At 45.7% G+C, this 27,690-nt stretch overlaps 1 protein-coding gene and 1 long non-coding RNA gene across 2 annotated transcripts in view; one reads left to right on the top strand and one right to left on the bottom strand.

The window, feature by feature from the left end:
- Positions 1–268: 268 nt before the first annotated feature.
- Positions 269–18,785, bottom strand: LOC311594428. Its single transcript, XR_014778091.1, has 3 exons — positions 18,654–18,785; positions 15,401–15,493; positions 269–457 (listed from the first exon to the last, which is right to left on the bottom strand). It is a non-coding gene; the product is annotated as an uncharacterized lncRNA (long non-coding RNA).
- Positions 18,786–19,087: 302 nt separating this feature from the next.
- The window catches only part of PREP (prolyl endopeptidase), a 102,825-nt gene continuing 94,222 nt past the window's right edge, over positions 19,088–27,690 (top strand). Inside the window, exons 1-2 of the mRNA XM_084776085.1 lie at positions 19,088–19,314; positions 23,700–23,774. Coding sequence (XP_084632211.1) covers positions 19,270–19,314; positions 23,700–23,774 — 120 coding nt within the window. The 5' untranslated portion in view covers positions 19,088–19,269. The remainder of the gene's footprint in view (positions 19,315–23,699; positions 23,775–27,690) is intronic.

Below are 27,690 nucleotides of genomic sequence, written 5' to 3'. Positions count from 1 at the left end.
CTGGAGGCTGAAGCAGGTGGATCACTGTGAGTTCAAGGCCAGCCTGATCTACAAAGCAAGTCCAGGACAGCCAAGGCTACACAGAGAAACCCTGTCTCTAAAAACCAAATATATACATTGCATCTAATTGAGGTAAACAAAAAGGGAAGAGAAGTTTTAGGGAAACACACACACCTAAGAAAATAAAAGATGGACATTGAGAATGAAAACACTGTTGTGTTCACAGAGACTGCTAAATTTTAATTATGGCCAAGAATCAGGTGTCAATGGTGATATTTTTAGGTGATACAAAAATACTAATGTTTGGGGCTGGAGAGATGGCTCAGTGGTTAAGAGCACTGTCTGCTCCTTCAGAGGTCCTGAGTTCAATTCCCAGCCACCACATGGTGGCTCACAATCATCTATAATGTGATCTGATGCCTTCTTCTGGACTGCAGACATACATGCAGGTAGAGCACTGTAAACATAATAAATAAATAAATAAATAAATAAATAAATATTTAAAAAATATTAATGTCTCATAATGCTTACTACAAATTAGCATCAGGGAAAATCCTTGCCTGGATTTCTAGGAGCCTGTGTATTAAATGAAGGCAAATGGAGAGACCCAGCATTCAGATCATCTTGGAAATGGTGCCTCTGAACCTATTTGCTTGTCATTACTGTGGAGGACTCTGAGTCATGAGGATATATGTATGATCTTTAAACATCTGAATCTGGACATAAACAAAAAGAAACAGATCCACAGGCATACACAGATTAAAACCCTTCTCATCAACACATCCCCTGTCTCTTCTTATCTCTGTCAGCGGTAGCGAAGGGGCCCATCTCTAGATCTTTCTCTGACCACTTTCATCCACACCTTAACAGTGTTGTGGAAAACAACCCAGAAGACACTGTGGAGTGAAAGGACGCCTCAGCAGGTGACACAAGTGAAAGAAAGGACAATGGGGCCTTTGAAGGGAGCCGGTTAATTACTGCTTGTGAGAATAGCTACCTCAACCCTCATTTTAAAACACCCAGGCCTCTTTCTTCACCTGAGGACAGCGGCTTGCTGCTCTCCAACCCAGACAGGTCAAACGTCTTGGTCCTTCCCGGGCACATTGTGAAGAAAGCAGTGACACAAAGAGAAATGTTTTTGTTGGCAGTCGGTTCAGAGCGTGATGACACTTGTTTTTAACAACCTACTGGTCAAGCCTGGGTGTGGTCACTCTTTTGAAAGTTGAGTCTTGAGGAAGTAGGTCACCAGACCCGACACTGGGTTCTTCTAAGCGTGACTGAACCCAGGCGTTCACTACTTGTGTGTGGCTTTAGAATGCTCATCTTGCTGACATAGAGTGCCACCTGGTGATTCACCAAGCGGCATGTCTAGTTACTCCAGCTGACCAGCAAGGCTGGGCTGTTTTCTCAAAGCAGGACGAGCTGGGCACCAAAAACAACTTGTTGCTGACCAAAGCATAAAAGCCATCGCAGAAAGACTAGGGTTGGCAGAAATAACCCAAGAGGGCCTCAATACTCTGAGGTGGAGGAATTAGAAATGGAATAGAGACCAGAAACACGAGAAAGGCAGGCAAGAGACCCAAGGCTCCGCGGGGAGGCGAGCAGGGCTCTTCCCCTTCCGGCTGAGGCAGGGGCTTGCCAGTATCCCTGAAATCCGTCTTCTTTTCTTGGTCACATGGCTGGCTCCCGTTTTCAGGTTCCTTTATAATCTGGTGTAGCCATGAGACTGGATCTGACTAACGGAAGAAGAAAGAAGCAGTGTGTGCTCCTTTCGGGCCTGACCCATAGAAAACACCTGCTCGCAACCCTTTGCGCCCCGGCCCCTCCTGCTAGGTAGTAATGCTGGAATCCATGCATTTAAGCTAGTTCAGCTTCGGTCAGCCAGGTTCTGCAAGACACTGAGCCACTTTCCCTCCTTTTTCCCTCTGGGTGCTTGCTGACTTGAAACATCTTAGTCTTCGGACCCGAAAATGAGCTCTCTGTTTCCTGGGTCACTGAACGCTTGTTATGGCAGGCCTATGCCCATGCATATACTTTAGATCACTTCAGTAACACTAGCAGATCCACACATTGTAGAAATGATTTACTATACAGCAAATTGCTGTAGTTACCTTCTAACAAGGAGTGTCGGGGACTGTTTGCTCCTCCAGTTTCTTCTCCCCTGGTCCCTGAGCTGCTCCGCGCATGCGCACAAGCCACACTGACCTCTCATGTCCCCTCAATTGTATACCTTCCTCATCGCTCTCACCTTCCCACAGCGTGTTCCCTTACTAGTCCCCATTGTCTCCCCCACCCCAAACCTCCTTCCAGATCTGTAACTGCTTCGGCCTTACTCATTCTTGAGATTTCAGCTTAAATACTATTTTGGTGAGTGCTTTGCTATCTCTCCAAAACTCAGGCGGCCACTGCTTGACACTGCCATGTCACAGAGGCTCCCAAGCACTGAGCCACGGCTGCCTGAACCTCCTTCCTGAACCTCCCTGAGAGCACAGACTGTGCCATGCTTATAGCTAGCTGTCCAGCACGGTGCCTGGAATGTGGCAAGCACTGAATAAGTATTGTTAAGCCTTGCTCCCAAAGCGACCATCAGCATCCCAAGAATAGTTATTGATGGAGATTAGGAACAGGATGTACACAGATGTTACATGCACATATATGTTAGGTGACTATCTTCTTTGGAACGCCTTTTTTTTTTTTTTTTTTTTTTTTTTTTTTTTGAGACAGGGTTCCTCTGTGTAGCCTTGGCTGTTCTGGACTCTCTTTGTAGACCAGCTGGCCTCAAACTCACATTGATGATCTGCCTGCCTCTGCCTCCCGAGTGCTGGGATTAAAGGCATGTGCCACCACACCCAGCCTGGAAAGACTTTTATTGTGAAAGGAAAAACAAGATGAAGTTCTAAAGCGTCACCTGATATTTGCATTTTATACTTGGAATGGGTCTTCTGTCAAGTTTCCGGGGTGTACTTTCATGTGCATAAGAAGAATAATTTTTCCTCTGAGAGATACTTGGAAAAATCCAGAAAGGTCAGTGCAAATGAGAGGACTGGATACATATGAGGGATGAGGATCTTGGAAAACTTTTTGGAAAAAAAAAACAAAACAGGTCCACTTTGGGGTGGGGATAGAGCTGAGATGTTAGTTACTCTGAAGGACAGTAGGTTTGAGGAGAATGTCAAACCATGTAGGCCAGCAGCTAAGAGAGGACATTAAGTATTCAGTCTAGGAAGATGAAGGAAAGCTAGAAAGCAAGCAAGATCCTGCTCTTACTACATTTATAAGTATTATTGTGACCAGATAAATTCTCAATAACACATCTCTGACTTATTCTGCATTGTGATAATAAATTGATTTATTGGTAGATAATCGCTTAAAAAGTAGTTGTTCTTCTTCCTGGAGCCACCAGGAAACAGTCACCCTGAGGTATTCACAAAGGATGAGGCTCTTGGGGGCAGGGGTCGGGGTCTGTGAGAAAAGTCGCAATCAGAACAGCCTGGTGTCACAGGAAAAGGAAGGGGGTCTCGGGGGAAAATCTTCTTAGTCTATTTTAAGTGTAGGTGACAATATACTCGAGGACTAAGAAGAGCCTGTGTCTTAAAAAAAAAATAGCCTATGCTTCAGCCCTGAGGCTGGGAAGGAAGCAGAGCTGTAGGGAATGGGCCATGAGCATCCTGGAGCTCTTCAGAAGTGACGCCTCTCTTTCAGGAGGTTTAGAAAACATCTGCGAGAAGACAGCCAAAGAACAAAGCACTTTTGAGGTTCTGTTCAGATTAAAAGTTTCACCCTGTAGTCAAAGCCAGCCAAAGACACACAGGTTGCTCAAGAAAGTTTATTTAAGACAAAGCTATCATCTTGTATTTAAGAGTAAGAGTCTAGTACCTAGCCAAGTGGAGCCACGCCACCGTCAAACAAATCCGAGTCAGGCCAGCAGAGGGCAGTGCACTGAATTTTGAGACTCCGAAGGGCTGGGGCTTAAGAATCCGGCAGATGCCAGTATGGCTTTTTAGAGAGTAAGGAGCGAGGGATCCTGCTACTTTGAAAAGATGAGAAATGATCTGAGAGGCCACAATTTCTGATGAGTAAGCTTTGAAAGTGTGATGACTTCCTGTCCTGCTGCAAGGTGGTGGGAATGTGAAGATATTGGGGGAGGGGTTGGTTGGTTCGTTGTTCATTTGTTTAATTCTCTGGATTCCAATCTCTTAACAGTGGTTCTCAACTTCCTAATGCTGCAATCCTTCAATACAGTTCCTCGTATTGTGGTGACCCCCAACCATAAGTTATTTTGTTGTTACTTCATAACTCTAATTTTGCTATGGTTATGAGTCACAGTGTAAATATCTGATATGTGCTACCCCTGTGACAAGGCCGCTTGGACACCCAAAGGGTCTCGACTCACAGGTTGAGAAACTCCTCCTTAGACATCCTCTTTAGAAAAAGGTTGCTGGGTTTTTTGTTTGTTTGTTTTCTGTTTTTGTTTTTGTTTCCCCCTCCCCTTTTAGGTGGGACAGAGAGAGTTAAGTGTTATCTTTAAATTCCGGTTGCTCAAGTCTGAGTTGAGTCTTAGGGACAGTCAAGATCACTGTCCCTTAAGCCAGTGAGCAACCAGAGCCGTAGGACACAAACACACCCCCATACACCTCCAACACCCAGAAACTTCTACACTCCCCCCCCCCCAAAAAAAAACGGAGAGAAGTGCATGTGGATGACATTGTGGGGTTCCAGGGGCTGCTCCGGGAGGGAACAAATGAGCTTTTTCCAATAACAAGCAATGGAATATTTCTTCCTTGCCTATAAAACCGGAAATGTCTTTCCCTTACGCCGCCGTGAACATGGCTATGGCCTGAGTGTTTGCACACCAGGGAATCACCGATGCCTTGCCTCTTACTTCAGTAAATCACAAGCAAGAGCCGATGAGTGCCACGAGCAGTGTGAGACCGCCGCCCTGTGCGCGTTGTGCTCGTCTCTCTTTTGCAAATCACTAACAGTGCACGTTCTGATTCCACGGGCCTCAGAGTCTAGAATTTACACCTTGGCTTTGGTGCGTTCAGGTTTGGAAGGCTTCAGCGTCTGCTTGCGATCTTGGCCCCTTGGTCCCATAGAGCCGTCCCAAGCTTCGCCCTCAGCCTGAGGTGTGCCGCTGCCTCAGAGCGGAGGGAGGCTTGGTGCCTTCCCTCTGCCCTATGAAACTGGCCAATGAGGCCAGAATCCATTCTCAAAAACTCTCGCCTTTTCCTTCTTTTTATATCTCTTCCAATCTGACCCAAAATTTGTGTTTTGAAACTCTTGTCTTTCCAATCCCCCTCACCCTCCTCATCTCTGTGAGCAATCATCATCATCATCGCGCCTCGGATAAACCTCACTGGCTACGCCAAGCTCCCCCTCCCTCACCTCTGGTAACCAGCGTTCTGCTTTCTTTCTCTAGGGTTGCCTGCTGGAGATTTCACACCTAAGTGGGATGGCCTCAAACTCCCAGCCATCTGCCTGCCTCTGCATCCCTAAGTGCTGGGGTTAGAGGTATACACTCCAATGCCCCGCCCTCTCTCTTTGTAAATCAAAGCCACTATACCAGGTGGATATCTCACTGCTATTTTAGTCTGTAGCTCCTTGATTATTAATGATGTTAAGACTTTTCCTTGTCCTTGTTGGCCACTTGTACGTCTTTTGAAAAATGTCCACTCAGCCCTTTCACACGTTTTAAAATTAGGTTATGTGCAGGTTTGTTTTTGTTTTCTTTTTATAGAGTTGTTTGGTGCTTTCAGATTCTCGGATCCTGACTCTGAATCTAAGATGTGACTTGCAATATTTCCTCTCACCTGTAACTTGTCTCTTCATTATGTTGTTCCCTTTGCTGTGAAAGCAAAAATCAGTTTGATACAATCCTATTTGTTTACTTTTCTTTTTGGAGCTGTTCTTTTCACTTATACTCCTGAAAATCTGGTAGAGCTTTCAACCATATAAATTTTCTAGTGATTTTTATAGCCAAGTTTTGAGTTGAAGTCTTTAATCTTTAATTTTAGTTTTGAAGTGATTCTTGTTTGAGGGGTGAGATAAGGGTACCATTTCATTTTTTATGCTTGTCGATAGCCTCCCCCCCCCTTATATTATTTATTGAAAAGACTACCCTTAGCTGGGTGTGGTGGCGCATGCCTTTATTCCCAGCACTTGGGAGGCAGAGGAAGGTGGATCACTTAGAGTTCAAGGCCAGCCTGGTCTACAAAATGAGTCTAGGACAGCCAAGGCTACACAAAGACACCCTGTCTCGGGAAAAACAGAAAACAAAAAACAAACAAAAAAACAAAAGAAAAGAAAAAGAAAAAGAAAAAAGAAAAGAAAAAAGAAAGACTAGCCTTTCTCAGCTGTGTGTTCTGGACACCTTTGTCAAAACTTCCCTGGGCAGGCGGGACGTGCCTGTTTCAGACCCTGCATCCATCCCGTTGACTGTATTTTTGTTTTTATGCCAGTAACACGCTGTTCTGCTTACCACAGCTTTGAAGTATCTTGGGGAAAACAGTGCAGTGCCTCCAGCTCTGTTCTCTAATTCTGTGATTTGCTACTTTAAAGAGTTCACTTATCAGGCTGGAGAGATGGCTCAGAGGTTAAGAACACTGCTTTGCTCTTCCAAAGGTCCTGAGTTCAATTCTCAGCAACCACATGGTGGCTCACAAACATCTACTATAATGAGATCTGATGCCCTCTTCTGGTGTGCAGGAGTACATGCAGGCAAAAACACTGCTTACATAATTAATAAATAAATCTTTAAAAAAAAATAAAAAAGAATTCACTTATCTGCCAGTGTGGTGGCACACACCTCTAATGCCAGCACTCAAGAGGCAGAGGCAAGTGGATCTCTGTGAGTTCAAAGCCAGCCTGGGCTACAAAGCAAGTCTAGGACAGCCAGGGCTGTTACACAGAGAAACCTTGTCTTAAAAAATAAATTAAAATAAAAAACAAAGAATTCACTTATGATTTCCAACAGCTCTTGTTGCTGTCGTTAGTCTTTAGGATTTTCACACAGTCAACAGCCATCAGAAAGAAGTTCACCCCATCCTTGTTTCCTTAGAAGTTCTCGTTTCTTTATACTATTGCTTAGTATCCATCCGTCCCTCAGTATTATGACAGGATCCTGAAGGTAAGGCTCCCAGGTATGATGCAACTTTTAGCTCTTTGGTCAGTGGTTGGCTAAAGGGAACTGGTGGCCCAGGAGAAATGGCTCAGGGTAATTTCACTAGAAGTGCTGTCCTCGGGAAACTGTGGTGGGAGGTGTTCGGTCCCTTAGGTAGATGTAAGCCTAGAAGAATGCTCCCTCCTGCTCCGGCCTCCTAGGCAGCAACAGCGCAGCTGCGCGCCCAGGAGGCTGGCCGACCGTGCAGCTGAAACCCAGGCCTTGGTTTCCATGATATAGAGTTGTTTGGGTTCCTTATGCATTTTGAATACTAACCTCGTATTCAGTGTGTGGTTTGCAAATGCTTTCCTTCGTTCTGTAAGTTTTTTCTTCGCTCTCTTGACTGTCTCTTTCCCTGTGCAGATGTGTTTGCCTTTGATGTTACTCCACCTGCCCACTTCCGCTCTTGTTGCCTGTGCTGGGTGGGTCATATTTAAAAAAAATCATTACCTAAACCAATGATGCAGGGAGCGCACAGCTTTTCTTTCCTTTTTCTTTTTTAAAGATTTATTTATTTATTATGTACACAGTGTTCTGTCTACATGTATGTCCACAGGCCAGAAGAGGGCGCCACGTCACATTATAGATGGTTCTGAGCCACCATGTCGTTTCTGGGAATTGAACTCAGGACCTCTGGAAGAGCATCCAGTGCTCTTAACCACTGAGCCATCTCTCCAGCCCTGCAGCTTTTCTTTTATCTTTTCTTATAATCGTTTGACAGTTTCAGATTTTATGTTTAAGCTTTTAATGCATTTTAGTTGCTGTCTTAATATGGTGTGACATAGCGCTTAATTTCAGCGTTCTTTTTGTGTGTGTGGGGGGGTCATAATTTTCTACTGTTCGTGTGTGTGTGTGTGTGTGTGTGTGTGTGTGTGTGTGTAAGAGGGGGTAGGTCTCACACTGTCGGGGATCCTTCTCCTGCAGTACCTCAGCCTCCCAATGTCCCAGCACATCCAGCTTCTGTCTTGCAGCCTTAGTCAGACTTTATCCTGTGATAATCACAACTGAATGCAGCACTCTGTGTCCCCCCACCAACCCCACCTCCCTCACCCCCGACTAAAGTCTGGCCTTCCTAACTTGCCCCTAGGTTGCTTGGCAGGCTGGGAGATATCCCTTTATGGACTTTTCTGATGGGAAAAAAATTATTACTAATTTTTCGAACGGTATAGGCCAACTCAGTTTTTCCTGTTCAGTCCAGTTTTCAAAATGTAATGTTCTGCAAGTTTGCCTATGGCATCCACTTTCCAAACCTACTTGTATAAATTATTTACAATATTCTCATATTACTCTGTATTATCCATAGTATCATTTACTATTTACCTTAAATAGTAAAATATTTAATTAAAAATTTTAGTAATTAACAGTGAACTTAAATAGTAAAACTTTCATTTAAAATTTTTCTAAGTTACGTAAATAATTTTTATTTAAATATTTTTATACAATATAGTTGGGTCATATTATATATATATTTGGTTTTTCGAGACAGGGTTTCTCTATGTAGCCTTGACTGTCCTGGACTCACTTTGTAGACCAGGCTGGCCTCGAACTCACAGAGATCCACCTGCCTCTGCCTCCTGAGTGCTGGGATTAAAGGCGTGCGCCACCACACCTGGCTTTTTGGTCATATTCTTTCCCTACCCCCAACTCCTTGCAGATCGTACTCTACCCACCAATCAACTTTATGTTTTTTTTCTCCCTTTCTTAAAACAGAACAAAAAATTGAAAATCAGTACAAATGAAAACAAACGAAAATAAAACAAGAAGACAAAAAAACTAAACTAAACTAAACTAAAAGCACACAAAAACCCCTATGGAGTCCAGTTTGTGTTGGTCACTACACCCTAGGATGTGCCACCTAATGACACATCATTGGAGAAAACTGATTTTCCTACTTTTTTTAAAAGCAAGAATCAATCGCAACTACCTTCTTGGTTTGGGTTGGGACTTTGTGTCTATAGTGCGTTCCCTGTGCTGGGATTTTGTCTGGTTGAACCTGTGCAGGTCTTGCACATGCTCTCATAGTCTGTGTGTTCAAATGTGTATCACTCCTGCTGTGCCTAGATGATGCCATTTCTTTAGAGTCATTCACTACCTCCGGCGCTTATGATCTCCCTGCCTCCTCTTCCACATAGACCCCTGAGACTGAAGCGGAGGGGCTTGATAAAGGCATCCATTCAGGGCTCTGCACACAGTCTAGCTGTGGGTCTCTGTGATAATTACCATCTACTGCAAGAAGCTTCTGTCACGAGGGTTGGGCAGTGTTCTTATCTACGGGGGTATCAACATGTCACCAGGAGTCACTTTATTGCTGTACTTTCAGCAGAATAATAGAAGTAGGTTTTCCTCTAAAGGCCCACGCTCGGCTTCTTGGCTCCGATAGCAGAATCGGATATGGGTTCCATCTGATAGAGCGGCCATTAAGCCCAGTCGGAAAGTGCTTGGCTGTTTCTGTAACAGTTGTGCCACTATGGCTCCAGACTATCTGGCAGGCAGTTTGGTGTTGTGGGCTGCAGGGTTTATAGCTGGGTAAGAGTGATGATTAGTTTTCTCCTCTGATAGCATGCAAAGTACCTCACAGTACCACAAGCACAAACACAAAGTCAGTGAGGATATAGCTTCTAGGTGGGAGCCTGCTTGACTTCTCCGTGTTTAAGGACGTATTTGTTTTTTGTTTTTTGTTTTTTCAGCAATAGGGCTTTACCGAGATGTTACGGAGAGTACCAATAGCCCTGGCGACATCCTGTGGTGTTTGCCGGGAAGGGCGTATCTACGGGACGTCTTTGGCCAAGGATGCAACGAGATGTAACCCATTCGTAGCGTTTGAGGTTTTACCTGGCCAAATGAAATGTTTAGAGGAGGTATTGTCTCTCCCATTATATGATAATCCCATTCTAAATTTCTTTCATCTATCGAAATATTTCTGTTTGGTTTTTCTTGCCAGAGTTTTATCAACTTTTTCTGATTCTGATTCCTTAAGTGCTTTGTATTTGCTTCACTGTTGTTTTCAAGACAGATCATATTAAGCCGGGTGGTGGTGGCAGCGGCGCACGCCTTTAATCGCAGCACTCAGGAAGCAGAGCCAGGAGGATCTCTGTGAGTTCAAGGCCAGCCTGGTCTACAGAGCAAGCCTAGGACAGCCAAGGCTACCCAGAGAAACCTTGTCTCAGAAAACCAAAAAAAAAAGACAGATCTTTTTATATAATTGAGACTATGGTGAAACTCATAATCCTCCTGCCTCAGCACCAGCATTCACAACTTGCAATGTATTTTTAAAATTGTCATTCTGGTTTTCACTCATTATTTTTTACTGATTTGTTGCTTATTTTATTATTCTCTTCAAGTTTTCTAACACAAGTGCACTGCTCATTAATATCCAGTTTTCTTTTATAATATAAGCACTTTAGGCTTATTTGTAAGCCTATTTTGTACTGGGTTTTTATATAATCGTATTTTACAAGTTTATAGTTTCGTTTCTCTTTGGTTTTTAATATTTTTTGATTTTCATTATTTTTCTTTGATCTCTAAGTGTTTAGAAGTTGATTCCTTATTTCTTTTTTTAATGATTTATTTAATTTTATTTTATGTGCATTGCTTTGAAGGTGTCATGTGAGCTGCCATGTAGGTGCTGGGAATTGAACCTGTGTCCTTTGGAAAAGCAGACAGTGCTCTTAACCGCTGAGCTATCTCAACAGCCTGATTCCTTATTTCTAAAATTTAATTAAGAACTCTCTGACTTAGAGCCAATGGGATGGCTTCACAGGTGACGGCTCCTGTCATAAAGCTTGGCGACCCAAGTCTGATCCCTGGACTAGAGAAATAGAGAGCCAGCTCTAGTGTGTTATCCTCTGACATCCACGGGTACATGCACATGCATCACTCACAAGTGAAAAATAGAAAATTATACATTTAATCGAGTAGAGAAACCAAATTACCATTATATCACTAACTCTTTGAAGCATTTTGAGATTTTAGTTTCAAAGCAAAATCACCCTTTGTTAAAACATTGGATTTGTGATCAGTGTTTATGCTAGATGTGTTTGTGGTTTTTTGTTTTGTTTTGTTTTGTTTTGTTTTTTGAGTCAGGGTTTCTCTATGTTACTTTAGCTGTCCTGGACTCACTTTGTAGACCAGGCTGGCCTCGAACTCACAACGATCCGCCTCCCTCTGCCTCCCAAGTGCTGGGATTAAAGGCGTGTGCCACCACGCCCAGCTTGTGTTTGTGTTTCTACAATGTTCTATTTGTACTTAAGAACATTTGGTGGCTGTCAGGTAGAAACAGGATATCAATCATTTTCTCTAAATTGTGTGTATTTCTTTTTTATAATTTGATATAACATATATGGGTGCTTTGTGTGTATGTATGTGTATTAACCACAGCCATGCCTGAAGGGGCAGATCCTTTGGAATTAGAGTTACAGACTAGTGCTCTTAACTGCTGAGCCTGTGTGTGTGTGTGTGTGTGTGTGTGTGTGTGTGTGTGTATGTGTGTACTTTCTTCCTCCTCCTCCTCTTCTTCCTCTTAACCAACGTCTCTGTTTGCTCTTTAACAATGAGACACGTGGTAGCATTATATCTTTAATTCCAGCACTCAGGAGGCAGAGGCAGGAGATCTGTGACTTTGAGGTCAGCCTGGTCTACAGAGAAAATTCCAGGTCAGCCAGGGCTACACAGAGAAGCCCCGTTCTTGAAAAACCAAACCAAACCAACTAAACAAAACCACTGAGAAATTTATAACTTTCATTATCACGGTATATTTGCTCCTAATGAGTGTTCCACTCAATATTTGCTTTACATTTTAAAATATGATGCAGTGTTATCTTCTGTAGTTGTAAGTTTGCACTCCCATCAGCACCATGTAAGATTTGCATCTTTGATACGTGGCACTTTATATTTCCTACATCCTGTGTAAGACCTGACTTTAACCTGTAAGCCCCACTGCCCAAGGACCAGGTAACTTCCTGGAATGCTGGGAGTTACAAGAAAATAACAATAAAGCCACATACATTGGCTGAATGGTTTTGTCTTACAACATGTGTCTCTGGGCCACTTGGCTGAGAACTCCAGGGAGTGGACCTGGCCACAGTCCATTTACCGGGCCAGGATTTAATATTTAAAATAAAGCTTGCTTCAAATTTGGCTCAGAGTGGTAGGATTGGTTTTTCTCTTGCAAATCTCAGTATTAACACCTGAATAAGTACTAAATAAACTTTGCTGTGACCCTGACTTCTGTTTTTCTAGTCCTGAGTGCCCACCTCTACCCCCAGCTCCACTGTCACCCCTGTGTCTCCTGGCTGGTGTATAACTCAATGTGTAGACCAGGCTGGCCTCAACTCACTGAAACTGGCCTGTCTCTGCCTCCTAAATGCTTGAATTAAAGGCATGCATCACAATGCCTCGCCCTCCCAGGGTTTTTGTTGTTGTTGTTTTTTTTTGTTTCTCTATGTAGCCTTGGCTGTCCTGGACTGGCTTTGTAGACCAGGCTGGCCTCAAACTTACAGCAATCCACCTGCCTCTGCCTCCCAAATGCTAGGATTAAAGGCGTGTGCCACCACTGCCCAGCGCGCCCTTCCAGTCCTTAAGGTGATTGCTCATCTGAGTGTTGACTGTGTTTCCATAACTATAAATTGCCTGCTTGTATCTTTTGTCTGTTTTCCTTTTGTGTTGTTTGTCCATATTTCAGCTGAAGAGAAATTGTTCTGTATAGCAAATATTTATCTCAGCACCTGTCCTGCCTTTTCACTTCTCTTTAAAGGTCATCTTTTTCCTCAAGTCACGGAGCTATTGAATTGCTGTGTTGACCTTTATCTTTCATGTATCTTTCTTTCCACCCCTTGCCTCCTTATCTTCCATGTGTTGTCATAGAGTTTGCTTCTGGATTATTTTTAAATTTTTAGATTAAAAGATATATTATATTATATTATTATTTGTTTGTTTATTTATTTAGAGACAGTGTTTCTCTGTGTAGCCCTGCCTGTCTTGGGACTTACTCTGTTGACCAAGCTGGCCTTGAACTCAGAGATCCACCTGCCTTCCTAGACTCACTTTGTAGACTTGTAGACCAGCTGGCCTCTGTCTCACAGAGACCTGCCAGCTTGTGCCTCCCAAGTGCTGGGATTAAAGGCATGCGCCACCACGCCCGGCTTTGTTTCCAATTTATTTACTCTCCTTTTAACTTCTACATACTTATTTAAGCTATCCATAACTCCCCCCCCACCCCCACCCCCATTTCCAAAGCTTAGATTTTTGTTCCCAGATCTATCTGGTCATTTTTGTACTTCCTTGCAATTACTGGATTTTTATTTTCTCCTTTAAAACATTTGGTATCTTGCTATTCATATTCTATGTTTTATTTTTCTAACGTATAAAATCCTCAGATGGCCTAAATATGCTTTTTTGGGCATTTTTAAATTTCTTATATTCATAGTAAATGGTGTCAAGAAGGACGAATTAAAACTATGTTAGAAATTTCAAACAGACAGAACTGAATAGAATACATTGTTACTGCTGCTGCTATGTAGGAAAACCAAAGCCCACACGCTCAGATCCTCCAAGAGCCTGGCAACTGTCCATCCCTTTGAAATTGCTCAGTTAGCTGCAGATGCTTCTGGGACATTCCCGCCCCCACCTCACTGAGCCACCTGGAGTGCTGTGTACCCGAAGACAGTGGTGTGCAGGCTCCTGCCCTTGGCAGACCTAAGACAGAAGAAAGAGAGAAAGCACCGTGTCCCCTTCCTCCCCTCCTGTCTATTTTCTTCCTTTGATAGGAGCTGGCGAGAAGTAAGATCCCAAGGGAACTTAGGACAGGCAGTTCCAGGCCTGCAGCTCCTTGCAGTACAGAGCCCAGAAGTGTGCAAACACACTGAATGGTCACAAGCCTGAAGCCAGCAGAGATCCCTCACTTGATCGTGGCTTGAGTTGCACTGTGGCTGATTTAATCGCAGAAGGCCCCTAAGTTGGGTTTTTCTAAAAAGCATTAAATACTTTCCTTCAAAGATGGCCCTCTGTGACAGACAGCTCTGATGCAATCACTGTTTACAGGGAATCTCTCTCGAGTGCATACAGGGGAATCACTTAGCAATGTGTGTTGAGATTTGACTTTCTGGATGTTTTCACATGCAGTGTGTGTGTGTGTGTGTGTGTGTGTGTGTGTATGTGTGTGTGTGTACTTGTGCTCCAGTGTTTCTGTTAACCTTTCCTAGCATTAGGAAACAAGTGATGGGTGTATATATATATATATATATATAGCTTTCTTATCTCATTTTCTTTCTTCTGTTGTGACTCCTTATTGTCCTATGTTTCTAACTTTATACTCAGTAATTTTGAACTGAACATTTTCTATTACTTGTCGTACATGGGGCTCTGCTGGAAAGGTCGACGTCCGGCATATTTCAGACGGCCAACTGAGCTCCATCTATGTACACGTGACTCCCTTTCTCAGTGGGGTTCCCTCTTTACCCGATCTGGGGGACCCCAGATCTTGTAAGTCCTCAGGGAAGATTACAGGCCCAGCGTTTTCCTGATAGAATCTGCTCAGCAAGCACCTGGGGATTCCTGGAGATACCCTCTACCCTATGCTACAGAGATATTAGCCTCCAGCAAATGACCTTTAATTTTACCTTGGAATTCTTCCCTGACCCAGAGGATAATTAAGTACCGTGTTTTCCTTCTTGTGTAGGACCCCATGCTATTGCATGTAGATAAGGCCGGGTACCACTGCACGTCAATCATGTCCCTTAGCCCCAGCGAATCAGACACAGTCACCCGCAAGCCCCTCCCTTCTGCCCAAGGTTTATAAACCCCCTGAGTTGTGAAAATAAAGGCTGCTGGCTGTCATGCTGATGCCATTCCTCCACCATGACCCCCTGAGACCCCATTTATTCTGGGGAAGGATTGCCTCTAGATGCCCAGGGCTTGACTGTCAGTCAAGGTCAGTGATGGCAGAGCTGCCGTGGAAGCTGCCGAAGCCCACTCCATCCCACAGCTAGCTCGGTGCTGGCCACCAGTGGAGCACCGGCTGGGCCTGCCTTCTGGCCTGTTCTGGGTGTCTGACAGAATCCTCTGGCATGCTCAGCACTGCAGCTTCATGCAGAGCCGTAACACTTTTGGTATCATCACGGGATAGTGGAGCTCTGGAGTCTCCACTGCCGTCTGATAGCAGCAATTTCACTCTAAGGGAGCTAAACGGTAACAACACTCCACGGAAAACTCTTTCTACACCCTGGCCTAGAGTAGGGGCCTCACCCTAAAGCATTCTAGCCATTCCGGAGAGACACGGGAACCTTTGATCTTGAGGTCCATCTGTTATCCTCCGGAAGCAGCAACACCTGGGCCAGCCTGCCGGAAGCAGAAAGACAGCTGTAAGTTCTCCTTCTTAATTTAAAACAGCAGATGAACAGATGACTTCACTGTTCTCTATGAATAAAACCAAGTTCGGTTTACATGTGGAAGCCTGTCTGTATTCTCTCCTAATAACAGTAAGGAAAAAAGAGTCTTCTTTTTCAGTGTGCAGACACTTCTTCTCTTTGGAACTTCATCAGGAATGCCATAAAGTTGCCTGATCAGCTCTCTCTGCTGGTGTTTGTCATCTGGGTTAAATTCAACCCATGCTGCCCTTCAGTGTATAACTGACCAGGGGTACGGTGAGGTGCAGACCTTGATGGCCACGGATTGCTCATATCCCTTAAAGGCAACTGAGGCTGCCTGAGAAGTTTACAGTTCACAGAACGGTCAGGCCAGAGGCTCCGCATGGCCTACCGGCCTTCGCTTGGCATCTGAAGCACCCATGAAGGGTTTGAAACAGAAAACTATGAAAACCCTTTTATTGGACAGGCTATATGTCCATGACGCATGGGGCAGCATTCCTCAGAGAAATTTCACTAATCCAGAGCCAATTTTATTTTCTTTTTTTATAATTTTAATCTTATGTGTATTGGTGTGAGGGTGTCAGATCCTCTGGAACTGGAGTTATAGATGGTTCTGAGCTGCCATGTGGTTGCTGGGAATTGAACCCAGGTCCTCTGGAATAGCAGCCAGGGCTCTTAGCCACTGGGCTGTCTCTCCAGCCCTAGAGTCAATTCTTAGGGGCCCACATTCTGCAAGTTCACACACACAGTAGCTCTCACTTAGAATATGGTTCTTAGTTTTATGAAACCACTGGATCCAATATATATATATATATATATATATATCTGTATATAAAACTACTGACTCAAAGAAACCGAGGGAGCCCATTGGTGGTAAGGCCTAAAAGAGGGTCCCACTCTTTCTACAGCCAGTCCATACTTCCTAACAACTTGTGGAATTAGATGCACAAAAACGCATGTGACTTTTCAATAATAGGCACACTGGGAAATACATCATCTTTGCAGGAAGGTAGCCTAAAAGGGTTGCATTTCAGACCGTGAGTAGGTCACCTTTCTACAAGGGAACCATGGTCAAATTAAAGGGCCGGTGACCCAAACACCGTTCACAAAATTTCTAATGGGCACTAACAGGACAGCTCTTCTGTGAGAATCAGAAGAGAAAAAAAAAATGTGTTTTTCCCTCGACAGGTACAGGCCTGAGAGAATAAAAAGATACTCCCTGTTCCAGGCGAACAGAGCCAGGGCCTGCTGCTGTGTGGCAAGTGGTGGGTGGGTTCTGGTGCCCTCCCCAGTGCCTTCCTCTTTCGCAGGGTACAGTGTGTTTGTGGGAGGAATTCTTTGATAAGCAACTTGGGACAGTGCTGAGCAGCAAATCATAGCCTGCGTCTTAGGGACTAAGTTCAAGGTAGTGCTATGAAAAAGATACGGCTGAAGGCCACCTTGGAGGTCTCTCCCTATCTCTCTACCCATCACCATGGCAACAGAGGCACTCTGGTATTTATTCTGGAGATTGCACCTCCATTTCTAAACCGGTCCCAAGGTAGTCTTTAGGACCAATTGAAGATGCGAACCTTGGCTCTGTCCTGGTGCTGGGTGACCAAAGGAGCTTTAAGGCAGCTGAGATTCCTTCTCAGCATCTGTTAAGTGGACTTTGTCTCAGGATGAAAAGGGGCAACAACGCAGCTCTAGAACTTGGAAAGCATAGGGTATATACAACCAGGGACTACACATTTTCAGCTTGCAAAGTCCAAGGAGCTGGACACTTGATTAAAAGGAAGCTGTCTGGGCACTGTGCTGGCTAATCTCAGCTTGACACACCTCGGAAGAAAGAACAGTGGCAGAGGTGCTTCTATCAGACTGGCCTGCCCGCAGGTCTGTGCAGGCATTTCCTTGATTCTATTTGATGTAGGAAGGCCTAGGCCTCTGCTGGAGTACCATACCATCTCTGAGCAGGTAGGCTTTGGCTAGGTAACTAAGAGCTAGCTAAAATGAGTCAGCTTGTAACCTGTAAGCAAAAATTCACCCTTCCTACTCATGTTCATTTTGGGCAGAGTGTTGGTTTTTTGTTTTGTTTTTGTTTTTTATTACAGCAACACAGACAAAAAAAAAAGCTGCCACTGTTTTGTAGGCTTTTTAGTGTAAGTCATCAAACTCAAGTTTCTTCCCCTAAGGGATGCCCTTGCTTGTTTGTGTTTTTGTTTTTCAAGACAGGGTTTCTCTATGTTATCTTGACTGTCCTGGATTTTGTAGGCCAGGCAGAACTCTGCCTCTACCTCCCAAGTGCTGGGATTAAAGGCATGAGCCACCATGCCCGGCAATAAGGGATGCCCTTGTAAACTACAGACTGCATCTCTATATGCCTTCTGAGGGGGAAGGCATGAGTTACAAATGAATGTTAGTTTCAGAGACTAAAGCCTGGCTCTCCACCCTCACTGTCTGAGAAACTCTGAACAAAAGAAAGCTCAAGTTTATCTATTTCAGCTGTAAAACTGGGACAGTAACAGTTTTCAAATCAAAGTTTAATGAGGCATCAACTGTTATCTGGGGATTTTATGGGTCAAGTGTCCTAGGGATAATCTTTACGAGGCACTTGTGAGTGGCTGGAGGTTGACCGCCTGGCAGCCCCTGCCGACTGGATTCAGTAGTGCTAGCCTGCAATGTAAGCCTTAACTGTGAAAAACCAACAGTAAGAATTCTCCCACGGCGCTGGAGAGATGGCTCAGAGGACTAAGAGCACTGACTGCTCTTCCAGACGTCCTGAGTTCAATTCCCAGCAACCACATAGCCATCTATAATGGGATTTTCTGGCAGTATACATAATAAATAAATAAACCTTAAAAAAAAAAGAATTCTCCCACAATGCAAGCTTTTTCTGATGGCCCTTTCTTTCCCATGGCTTGTAGGGCTGGGGCCACAAAGCCTCTTTTGGACAGTTCACAAAGCCCAGAACACAAACTATCGTTAGACCAGGGGTAAAGAAGTGTAGTTATCAAATCTTCATGGGTTCGAGGTATCGTGTCTCTTCCAACACAGGGACAGTGCTCCTCAAAACACAAAACCTGCAGCAGAAGGGAGGAGGGGAGGAGCCATAAAGTAAGAAAAGGACCCTAGAAACCCAACAGTCTCCCCACCTTGTTCCTGGTCAATAAATCTCCAGCAAGGGCTCATCCATTGTACTGGCAACACCTCCAAAGAACCTCCACAGCCTGGGGGCCGGGCTCCCCGTACCCATCAAGGGTTGGGGTGAAGGAGAGCGTGTTTCTTCCTCCAAGTGCAGAGTGGCAGGTGAGGGTAAGCCAACTCAGGCCGGCGAAGAGGCAAAAGTTTGCCTTCTTAGCACGGGGGGGAGGGCAGGAGGGGGGCCAGGAGGGAGGGAGGGAGAAGGCGGGGTAGCGCCGAGCTGCGCGGGCCGGCTGCGGAACGGCGTGGCGCGGCGGCGTCGGCGTGCTCCTCCGTGCGCCCGGGCGGCGCGGGCGCGGCTGGCGCTCCTGCAGAGGGAGCTGTGCGCCCGCTCCGGCGCCCGCGCGCCGACTCCGCTCCCTCTTGCCGCCGCTTGGGCCCGCCCGCCGGGGAGGGGCTCCCGGCCTCGCCGACAGCGTCTTCCTGCTTGGCGCACAGCCCCGCCGCGAGTCCACCCGTGCGCGCCGGCCCGCCTGCTGCTCGCCCGCCCGCCCTCCCGCCGTCCACCGCCGCAGTCCGCACCCAGCCTCGCCCGCAGCCCCCTGCAGCCCGCGCCCGCCTCCGGCCATGCTGTCCTTCCAGTACCCCGACGTGTACCGCGACGAGACCTCCGTGAGTACCCCTCTCTCGCCCCGCCACCCGGCTCGCGCCGCCCGCAGCCCCGCGCCCCTGCGCCCCCGCGCCCCCGCGCCGCTCCCCGGCCTTTGTTTGCGGAGCCGGCCCGGGTCGCCGGGCTCCTCCCAGCTCGGGGCCGGAGGGCGGCCGCGGCCCACGTGCCGCCGCCTGTGGTCAGTGTCGCTCGGCCTCAAGGACAGACCCTGGGCAAGCATGGGCGCCTGGGGCCGGTGGGCAGACAGAACGTGCCCCGGTGTTTCCAGGTGGAGGAGCCCTCTGGTGTAAATATGGTGGGAGGATAAAGTGTATGTTGGTATGTGTGTGTTAGAAATGATGTAAGATTTTTTAAAACGAAGGCAAACTTTGAGAACTTGAAATTTGCAAGTCCTTAGAGTTGAAAGCTCATTCATTCCAGTGCTGCCCTGCAAGCTGGCAGTTAATGGGCGTTGGTTCAATTAAGGAGGCAGAGTGGTGGGGAAGGAGCGGTGGGCCCACCGTGTGCCCAGGCCATCCAAGTTTGCTTAAGAAAGCAACTTAAGACCAAGGCCTAGTGGCCTTTGGCAAAGAAAGTTTGGCCCAGTCGGAATTAACTGTTTACCTAAGCTTCAGGTGAACTCGAGGTAACTTTAGACCCAGTTAGTGAAACTAAGCATTTTGGGCAGGTGTGTGGGTGTGTGGGTGTGTGTGGGTGTTATGGCCCTAATTCCTGTAGCCATAGCCCTGTTTCTCAGGTTACTTAGAATTATAGTAAAACTATTTCTGTATAATACCGTTGTAATTTTTTTCCTGTTTACTTTGATCTGATTCATAATAGGAAGTGTACTCTGAGGCACATCACACATTGAGGTAAAGGCCCAAGTGTTAAAGGCCGTCTTGCTCTCAGATGAACTTACAAGTACTTCTGCCTCATGTACTGGTGGCCATGTGGTGACCATGTTTCTCAGATGGTTCAGCTGCTTGCTTATTGGATTTGTACTAACCATTCACAAAACCCTCTTCAGGAAAGTGGTCCTGCTGGAGTGAGGAAGGGGACTGGCCAGCCCTCTGAAAACCTGCTGTTGGTGTCCCTTGGTATCTAGGTGACATTGGGCAAATCTACTTGTGGCAGGCCACCTTTCTTGTTGGTGGAAAACGTGTCACTCAGATGCCTTCTGTGGGTTGGATGTAAAGATGTGGTGCTATCTTGAATTTTTTTTTTAAAGATTTACTTACTTATTTTATGTGTATGAGTGCTGTTTCTGCATGTATGCCTGCAGGCCAGAAGAAGGCATCAGGTCCCAGTATAGATGGTGTGAGCCACCATGTGGTTACTGGGAATTGAACTCAGGACCTCTGGAAGAGCAGACAGTGCTCTTAACCGCTGAGCCATCTCTCCAGCCCCTTGACTCTGAGTCTCGAGTGTCTTTTGGTTTTCAGGTTATCAGCAATATGCATTATATGCATATATATATATATATATATATATATATATATATATATATATTGTGTGTGTGTGTGTGTGTGGTATTGATAAGTATAGTCTTAGGGTTTTTCTTTTTTTTTTTTTTCCCCTCTTTCTTTCTTTTTGAACCTGGAGGTGGAGTGAGGGTAGCATTGACTCCTGCTTACTTATTTTCTACTTTAATCTGTACCAATCTGATAGTTCCAATCTTACAGTTTATCAATTTATTGTTGTTGGTTTTGGTCCCCCACCCCCACCCCAAGATAGGGTTTCTCTGTGTAGCCTTGGCTGTCCTGGACTTGTTTTGTAGACCAGGCTGGCCTTGAACTCACAGTGATCCACTTGCCTCTGCCACTCTGAGTGCTGGGATTAAGGGTGTATGCCACCAGGCCCAGCACTTATAATGTTTAACAGTTCCTGAAAGGGTCAGGTAGGGATTTCATGAAGTTTCCTAAAAATTTACACTCAACTGTAGAAGAAGTGTTTGGAATTTAATACACTCCGGTTTCTTCTCACCAAAGCTCTCATGAGACCCCTAATCCTGCTGCCTTGGCGAAGGAGTAGCAGCCAGGTCCAGCCCCGGGCTTCCATGGAACGCTTGCTGGCCTGATAACCTGCTCGGATGCTGCCCTTTGCCTGCAGCAGGGCTGTAGTACCAACTCCCAGGCCGACTTCATGCGTTTGCTCGAGTGTAGCTTTTGGAGGGTGGGTTCGGTCCCAAAGTATATGCTGGGGATGTCTTTAGTTTTGTCTCTCACATGAGCATCTGCAGCCATGCTTGAATGTTGGAGTGGGAAGCCCACATGTCTTCATGAGCAAAAGCCGGAAGGTGTGGTCCTTCTCCTGTAACACCATTGGCCACTCTCTGTCATCGTCGCTTATCTATCAGGTCAGGACATTTAGGCCTCCCACAGGACACTCAGGCTCTCATAGAAGGGTGTGTTGGCTTAGAGGAGAACACTGGAAAGCTTGGCGCTAATTTCTATCAGGAGAAGCAAATAGTCTTGTAATTGAGCCTGAAAGTTAGCTGGCTGAGGGAGATAAGACATTCTTGAATCTGAGATTCAAATGAAGCCGTAGTTGGGCACATCTGAACAGCTGTGAAGGCAGATTTGCTTGCAGGGAAGGTCTTCCTGGCCACACCATCCATGGAAAGGCAAGCTTGGAGGCAGCTGGGGTGAGTGAGAAGCAGGCCCAGGTTCGACGGGCCCTGGCTGCGGTGAGCTCCACCTGCACCTTATCCCAAAAGGGGCAAGTGTTGTATGGAACACCATGAAGCAGTGCAGTGTCTTACCAGCGCTCTTCCAGCCTTTTGAGGAGGTGAAGGGTGGTTTCCAGACCAGTTAAGTGGATTTAACTTCTAGTCAAGGCTACAAGATCAAAGGAGGGAAAAAAACAAAGAGGGCATTGTGGACTGTGGCTCCTGGGCATTGACAATGGGCGTGTCCTGGAGAATCTTTGTCTTGGTTGGTGGCTTTGTGATAACTAACAATCAGAAGGCAGTGCCTGTCCAGGGAGCCAGAGCTATTTGCATATATTAAAGACTATTTAGGATGCGCCTGGGATGTGGTGCGCACTGGGTTCTGAGTTTGAGCCCAGCCATGGATTTGCTGGGGTTTATGTGGTCTGGCCTACTGAGTACATAGCAGAATGTTAGATTGACAGACTTCGGGGTCAGCGACAGATGGGCTGTACCTGGGATCCCCCTCCGGGCCCTGCCTTCACTCTCCTACCTCTTCTAGGCAGGACCAGAGATGATGGCGAACAATTCACACAACATTGAGACCCGGAGATCCTTCAATAGTAAGGGCAATACCAGAATCTGTTAGCGTTTAGCTCCCTGCAATTAACAATCACCTTAAAATAATGTGAATGAACTCGGGGGTCCTTTTTCCAGGAGACTTTGCCTTTTGGGGGGGAATAGCCCTAGCCTTCTATTGTTATGACATGAAGCAAGGAGACTTTACAGATTCGTCTGTGATAGAGGTACCTTCCCAAAGCCCAATACGAGAACCTTCTCCAGAGTGTTGCTACCCACACACTAGACTGGAGAAACTGATGATGGGTTTTAGTTAACTGGATAAATCTTCCCCCTATGAGGTGGAGGCTTTGTAATGGTTTTTTACTTTTGGCTTGTGTCTTTAGGCATGATTGTGTGGATCGTGGTGAGGGGAGGAGCAAGCCTGTTTGTTTCTTCTTTCAGTCCCCTTCCCTGGTCCTTGAGGCCAGACCTTAGACCTCTCAGAAGCCTTTTAGTTGGGAGCTCTCAAGGCTCTGCCTATGCCAGGCTCCACCAGCATGGAACAGTTTCTCCCCCCCCCTCTCCCCCAGTGTCAGGGTAGTCCTAAGTGGGTGATGGCATTTGTGCTGTCTTGTAAGTGATAAAAGATGAACTCTACCACAGTACAAAAGAAGGTGTGGTTTGAGCGTGGTCTGTGGTGTGCAGGCCAGCTGCTGTACCCGGCAGCAGAGCCGTGCTATGACTTAGAAACTTACTCTTCGTAGTTCAGACCTGCGAGCAGACCTGATTATATATACCGCGTTGTAGGGAGCCGATCTCATCACCCAAGTTCAGGGCACGTGTGCGGGGCCCACCTTCCAGACGTGTCCTTCTGTGCTTCGCCCCAGCAGCACAGATTGGAGTTTCTTTAGCCCAGCAGCCGGCCTTTGTTCCGTGTTGTACAAACGGAGCTGTTCCCATTCTAACCTTTCGCCTTTCTTTCCTCTCCAGCTAAAACATTCTTTTCATAAAGAGTGGCTTGACACCCTTGAGAACCGGCCAACTTTGGCTCATGTGGTAATTTGGGCAGATGTGTTGCCAGTGAGCCAATTAGTATGCTTAGCTGGCCCTTTCCTACTTCTCCGTCACGTATATAATTAATATATATATTTAATTGAGCTTGAGTACTAATTACTTAAGGCCTCATTTTGTCTTCTACAGGTACAGGATTATCATGGACATAAAATCTGTGATCCATATGCTTGGCTGGAAGACCCAGACAGCGAGCAGACAAAGGTAATTCTGGCTTAGAGAAGTCGGTAAGCCACCCTAGTGACCCCACTCACCTGCAGATGTGTAGTTGGAGGGTTTCCTGCCTGTGTCTCCCTGTATTTCTGCCTTGGGACATAGTGTGTACCTGTGGGCACCCCAACTTTTTGTCAGATGTTTTGGGAGAGGGGGAAAAAAGGAGAAAACACATTCAGTCCCCAGTGTGAATAGATGTAAATAAATGTGGCTTGTCCTGACACTAGTGAACAATATATTTGGAGTGAAAATACTAGAAGGAATGAAAGAAAACAGATTGTACTAGAGGAAAAAAAAATGGCATGAAGGAAAAATGCCTTAGTGTATCTTGGTGTGGGGCAAAGAAACAAAAATCTCACATATTAGACAAACACTAGTTCTGATAATTCAAAGCTGATTATAACACAATGAAGGGGAAAAACAAAAGCCAAATTGTAAATATAAGAGTATTGCTAGGTTTTGTGTAAGTCATGGCAGAGGGAAATTCTAAGAACAGAGAACTTTCTTTTGTTTTGGAGAAACATCTCAAGGGCTTAGCTGACATCTTATTTCATTATCCACCGTCTTCTTGTTCTTCTCGAATGTGTGGGCTGGGGCATTGTTCCTCTGTACAGTGGAACTTGTGTGTGTGTGTACAAATATATACATATATGTATACACACATATGCATATTTGTTGCATATGTGTGTATGTGTACAAATATATATATATATATATGTATACACATATATATATATGTATGCTAAGTGGTTAGGCTTCCATGGTAGGGACTACTATGTCTCAGATTCTTTTTTGTTGTGTTGGTTTTTGCTTTGTCTTGGCTTGGCTGGCCTGGGACTTGCTGTGTAGACCACTTTGTACGTGAGAACATGTCCTAAGGCCGGGGCAATGGCTTATCAGAAGAGTGTTTGCCACATAAGCTTAAGGTCCTGAGTTCAGATCGTCCACACTCATAAAAAGCTAGGTGTAACTTACAACCCCAGTCCTGGGGAAGTGGAGACCACAGGATCCTGGGGGTTTGCTGCTCGGCCAGACTAACAGAGTCTGTAGACTTCTGGCCTCTCATGCACTTGGATACGTGCATGCACACACCGATCTGCATACTCATGAACACACACATACATGGAGTTTTTCTAATACCCGCATTGTCCTGGTTAATCTTTGCCAACTAGTCAGCTGGGGAATGGCCTCCGTCAGATTGTCTCATGGGCCTGTCTAGGGGCATTTTTCTTGATTGTTAATGAGAGGTCTCTTCTCTCTCCGTGGTGGTACCATCCGTAAGCAGTGGGTCTGGAGCAAGCCAGGAAGCAGTGTCCCGCACTGGCTCAGCTTTAGTTCCTGCCTCCACGTTCCTGTCCCGGCTTTCTGCAGTGATGACTTATAGAACCTTTAAGACAGATCAACCTTCTCCTTCCCTAACCTGCTTTTAGCTATAGTGTTTATCTCAACAACATAAAGCCAGCTTGGAAATACCATTTCACAAGTTTGAGTGTCTTTAGAATCCTAGCACCTATTTTCCTCTCTAAAAGAAAATGTTTTTATTTAAAAATTAAAAATAAGCCAGGCAGTGGTAGCACACGCCTTTAATCCTAGCAGAGGCAGGCAGATCTCTGTGAATTTGAGGCCAGCCTGGTCTACAAAGCAGGCCCAGGACAGGAAGGCTACACACAGAGAAACCCTGTCTTGAAATACAAACAAAACAAAAACAAAAACAAAAAATCAAGTCGCATGCTGTCCAGGTTGTTTTCCTGGACAGTCTTCATATTTTGTATCTGTGTCTCATGGGCCCATAGCACCGTGCATCAATGTTCCCACAAGAACTGAGTTCAGATTTCCAAATCCGCTTACATGCGATAGGAAGCCCCGGCTGGAAGGACGCGGAGTAGACTCCACTGAGGCACGTGAGGCATGGCGGAGCTGGAGATCACCCCAACCAGAGTTCAGGCCTTCTGTCTTCGTCTTCATCCTTCTATCCCACAAATGGGCTTGCTGGAGCCTGCTTCACCTCTCCTGTGTGACAGGAGCATCTCTTCCGTGTTCACCTTGGTTCTTTCTGCTTCCTTTCTGTCCTTCCTTCCTGGAGTCAGCGCTCCTCCGTCTTGTCTCCATTCTCTTCCCAGCTTCCCGCAAGAAAGAAAAAATTCTCACAGTTGGGGGATGAGTGACACTGGACTTGAACATTTCTCCTAAGAGTTTCCAGTGCCTCCTCCGGAGAACTGCCCTAATGAAGTGATAGTCGCTTTGCCTGAGGCATCAGGTCTACCCTGGGTTTCCCCAGTCCCGGATGCTGCTTGTCCAAGTAACCTAGGGATCTCAGACGCACCAGCTGCATTTTACATGTTGATGAACGCGTGCTTTGTTATTCCTCCGTTCCTGATGATTGGTCCTGGGGATGATAAGCCACTTATTAGAGGATGCCACGCTTCCAGTTTATAGGTGAAACTTTGCTAATTAATGATGTTACAGTCAGCCTTTGATGGATGCTAATAATGCATTATTATTTTCATGGCTTAGATTTAGTGTGTGCTTACCGAGCATCAGACACTTTACTGAGAGCTTTGCCTACCCTGTAGAGTTTGATTCTTGGACTGTGAAATAGATCTTTCTTCCCCCACATTTTACAGTAAAGAACTTGAAGTTCTAAATGTGAATTTAGTAATTTGCCAAGGTCACCTTCTGGTATATTTCCAGGAGTGGATCCTGGCAATAGAGTTTATTATCAGAAATTAAAATATAAACAAAAGTTGATGTTGGGCTGTGGTCGCACACGCCTTTAATCCCAGCAGGCAGAGGGGTCTGTGAGTTTGAGGCTAGCCTGGTCTACAGAGTGAGTTCCAGGACAGCCAAGACTACAGAGAGAAACTCTGTCTTGAAAACAAACATACAGTGACTGTTGGGTTGTATTAACTTTGGGGATACTGGCTGTAGGGACGGATCTGTGCCTGTGCCTGTGCCTGTGCCTGCCAGCCTCCACTTCTACAGTCTGCTCAGAGAGCAGCTGCAGCTCTGCCTGCCTCTTCATGCACAGCTTCCTTGTTGCTTTCTAAAGAGGTTTGGTACTGGCTTGGTCTGGTGTCTTATTTGGAAATGAATGGATTAAAATTTTGTTCTTAGATTTAAAGGGAAACTAAGAAGAGCTTTGTTTTCTTTTTTTTTGGGTACAGGGTTATAGGAGATGGGGCATAGGGTCCTCTGTGTGTGTACGCGCATGTATGCATGTGTATGTGTGTGTGTGTGTGTGTGTGTCTGTCTGTCTGTCTGTCTGTCTGTCTCTTTGTCTGTCTTGCTGAATCTAATATTTGCTGAGTTGGTTAGATTGCTTAGCCAGCAAGCTCCAAGGACTCCTCTGTCTTTGCCTCCTGAGCAGTGGATTCTGGACTACAGGGCATACCACCACACCCAGCCTTTTATGTGGGTGCTGGCGGTCTGCACTCAGAGACCCACACTTGGGTGGCTAGTTATTTACCAGCAGGGCCATCTTCTCGGCCCATGAAACCAGGGTCCCTAACCCACTAGCAGACACTGTGCCACCAAGCTGCCTTCTCAGCCCCTCCATGCATTTCAGAAAGGCAGCAGGGGTTGTCTCCTGCCTGTGGGCACCTGCACAAAACAGCAGCAAAAGCCAGCTCCGCACATCTTCACTAAAACCAGTTGGAAACCAGAAACGCTTTGAAGGGTTTTTGTTGTTGTTGTTGTTGTTGTTTGATTTTGTACTGAGTTCTGAAATAGTATTCGTAGTCTGACTTAATCTAGTGTTTAATGTAGGTTGTCTAATTCTCACTGTACCAGCCACTTAGGCTTTACCCTTTCTAAAAGAATAGTCAGAGCAGAGGCATAACTTGGGAAACTCTAACAGGGATGAGATTTAGAGGAGGTAGGTCTGGGTGGCAACCTTCTCCACTGTCAG

This window comes from Acomys minous, assembly GCF_964271855.1.
Source record: "Acomys minous genome assembly, chromosome: 3".
Taxonomy (NCBI): domain Eukaryota; kingdom Metazoa; phylum Chordata; class Mammalia; order Rodentia; family Muridae; genus Acomys; species Acomys minous.
Note: the sequence above shows the minus strand (reverse complement) of the source record. Positions and strands in the feature narration are given on the sequence as shown.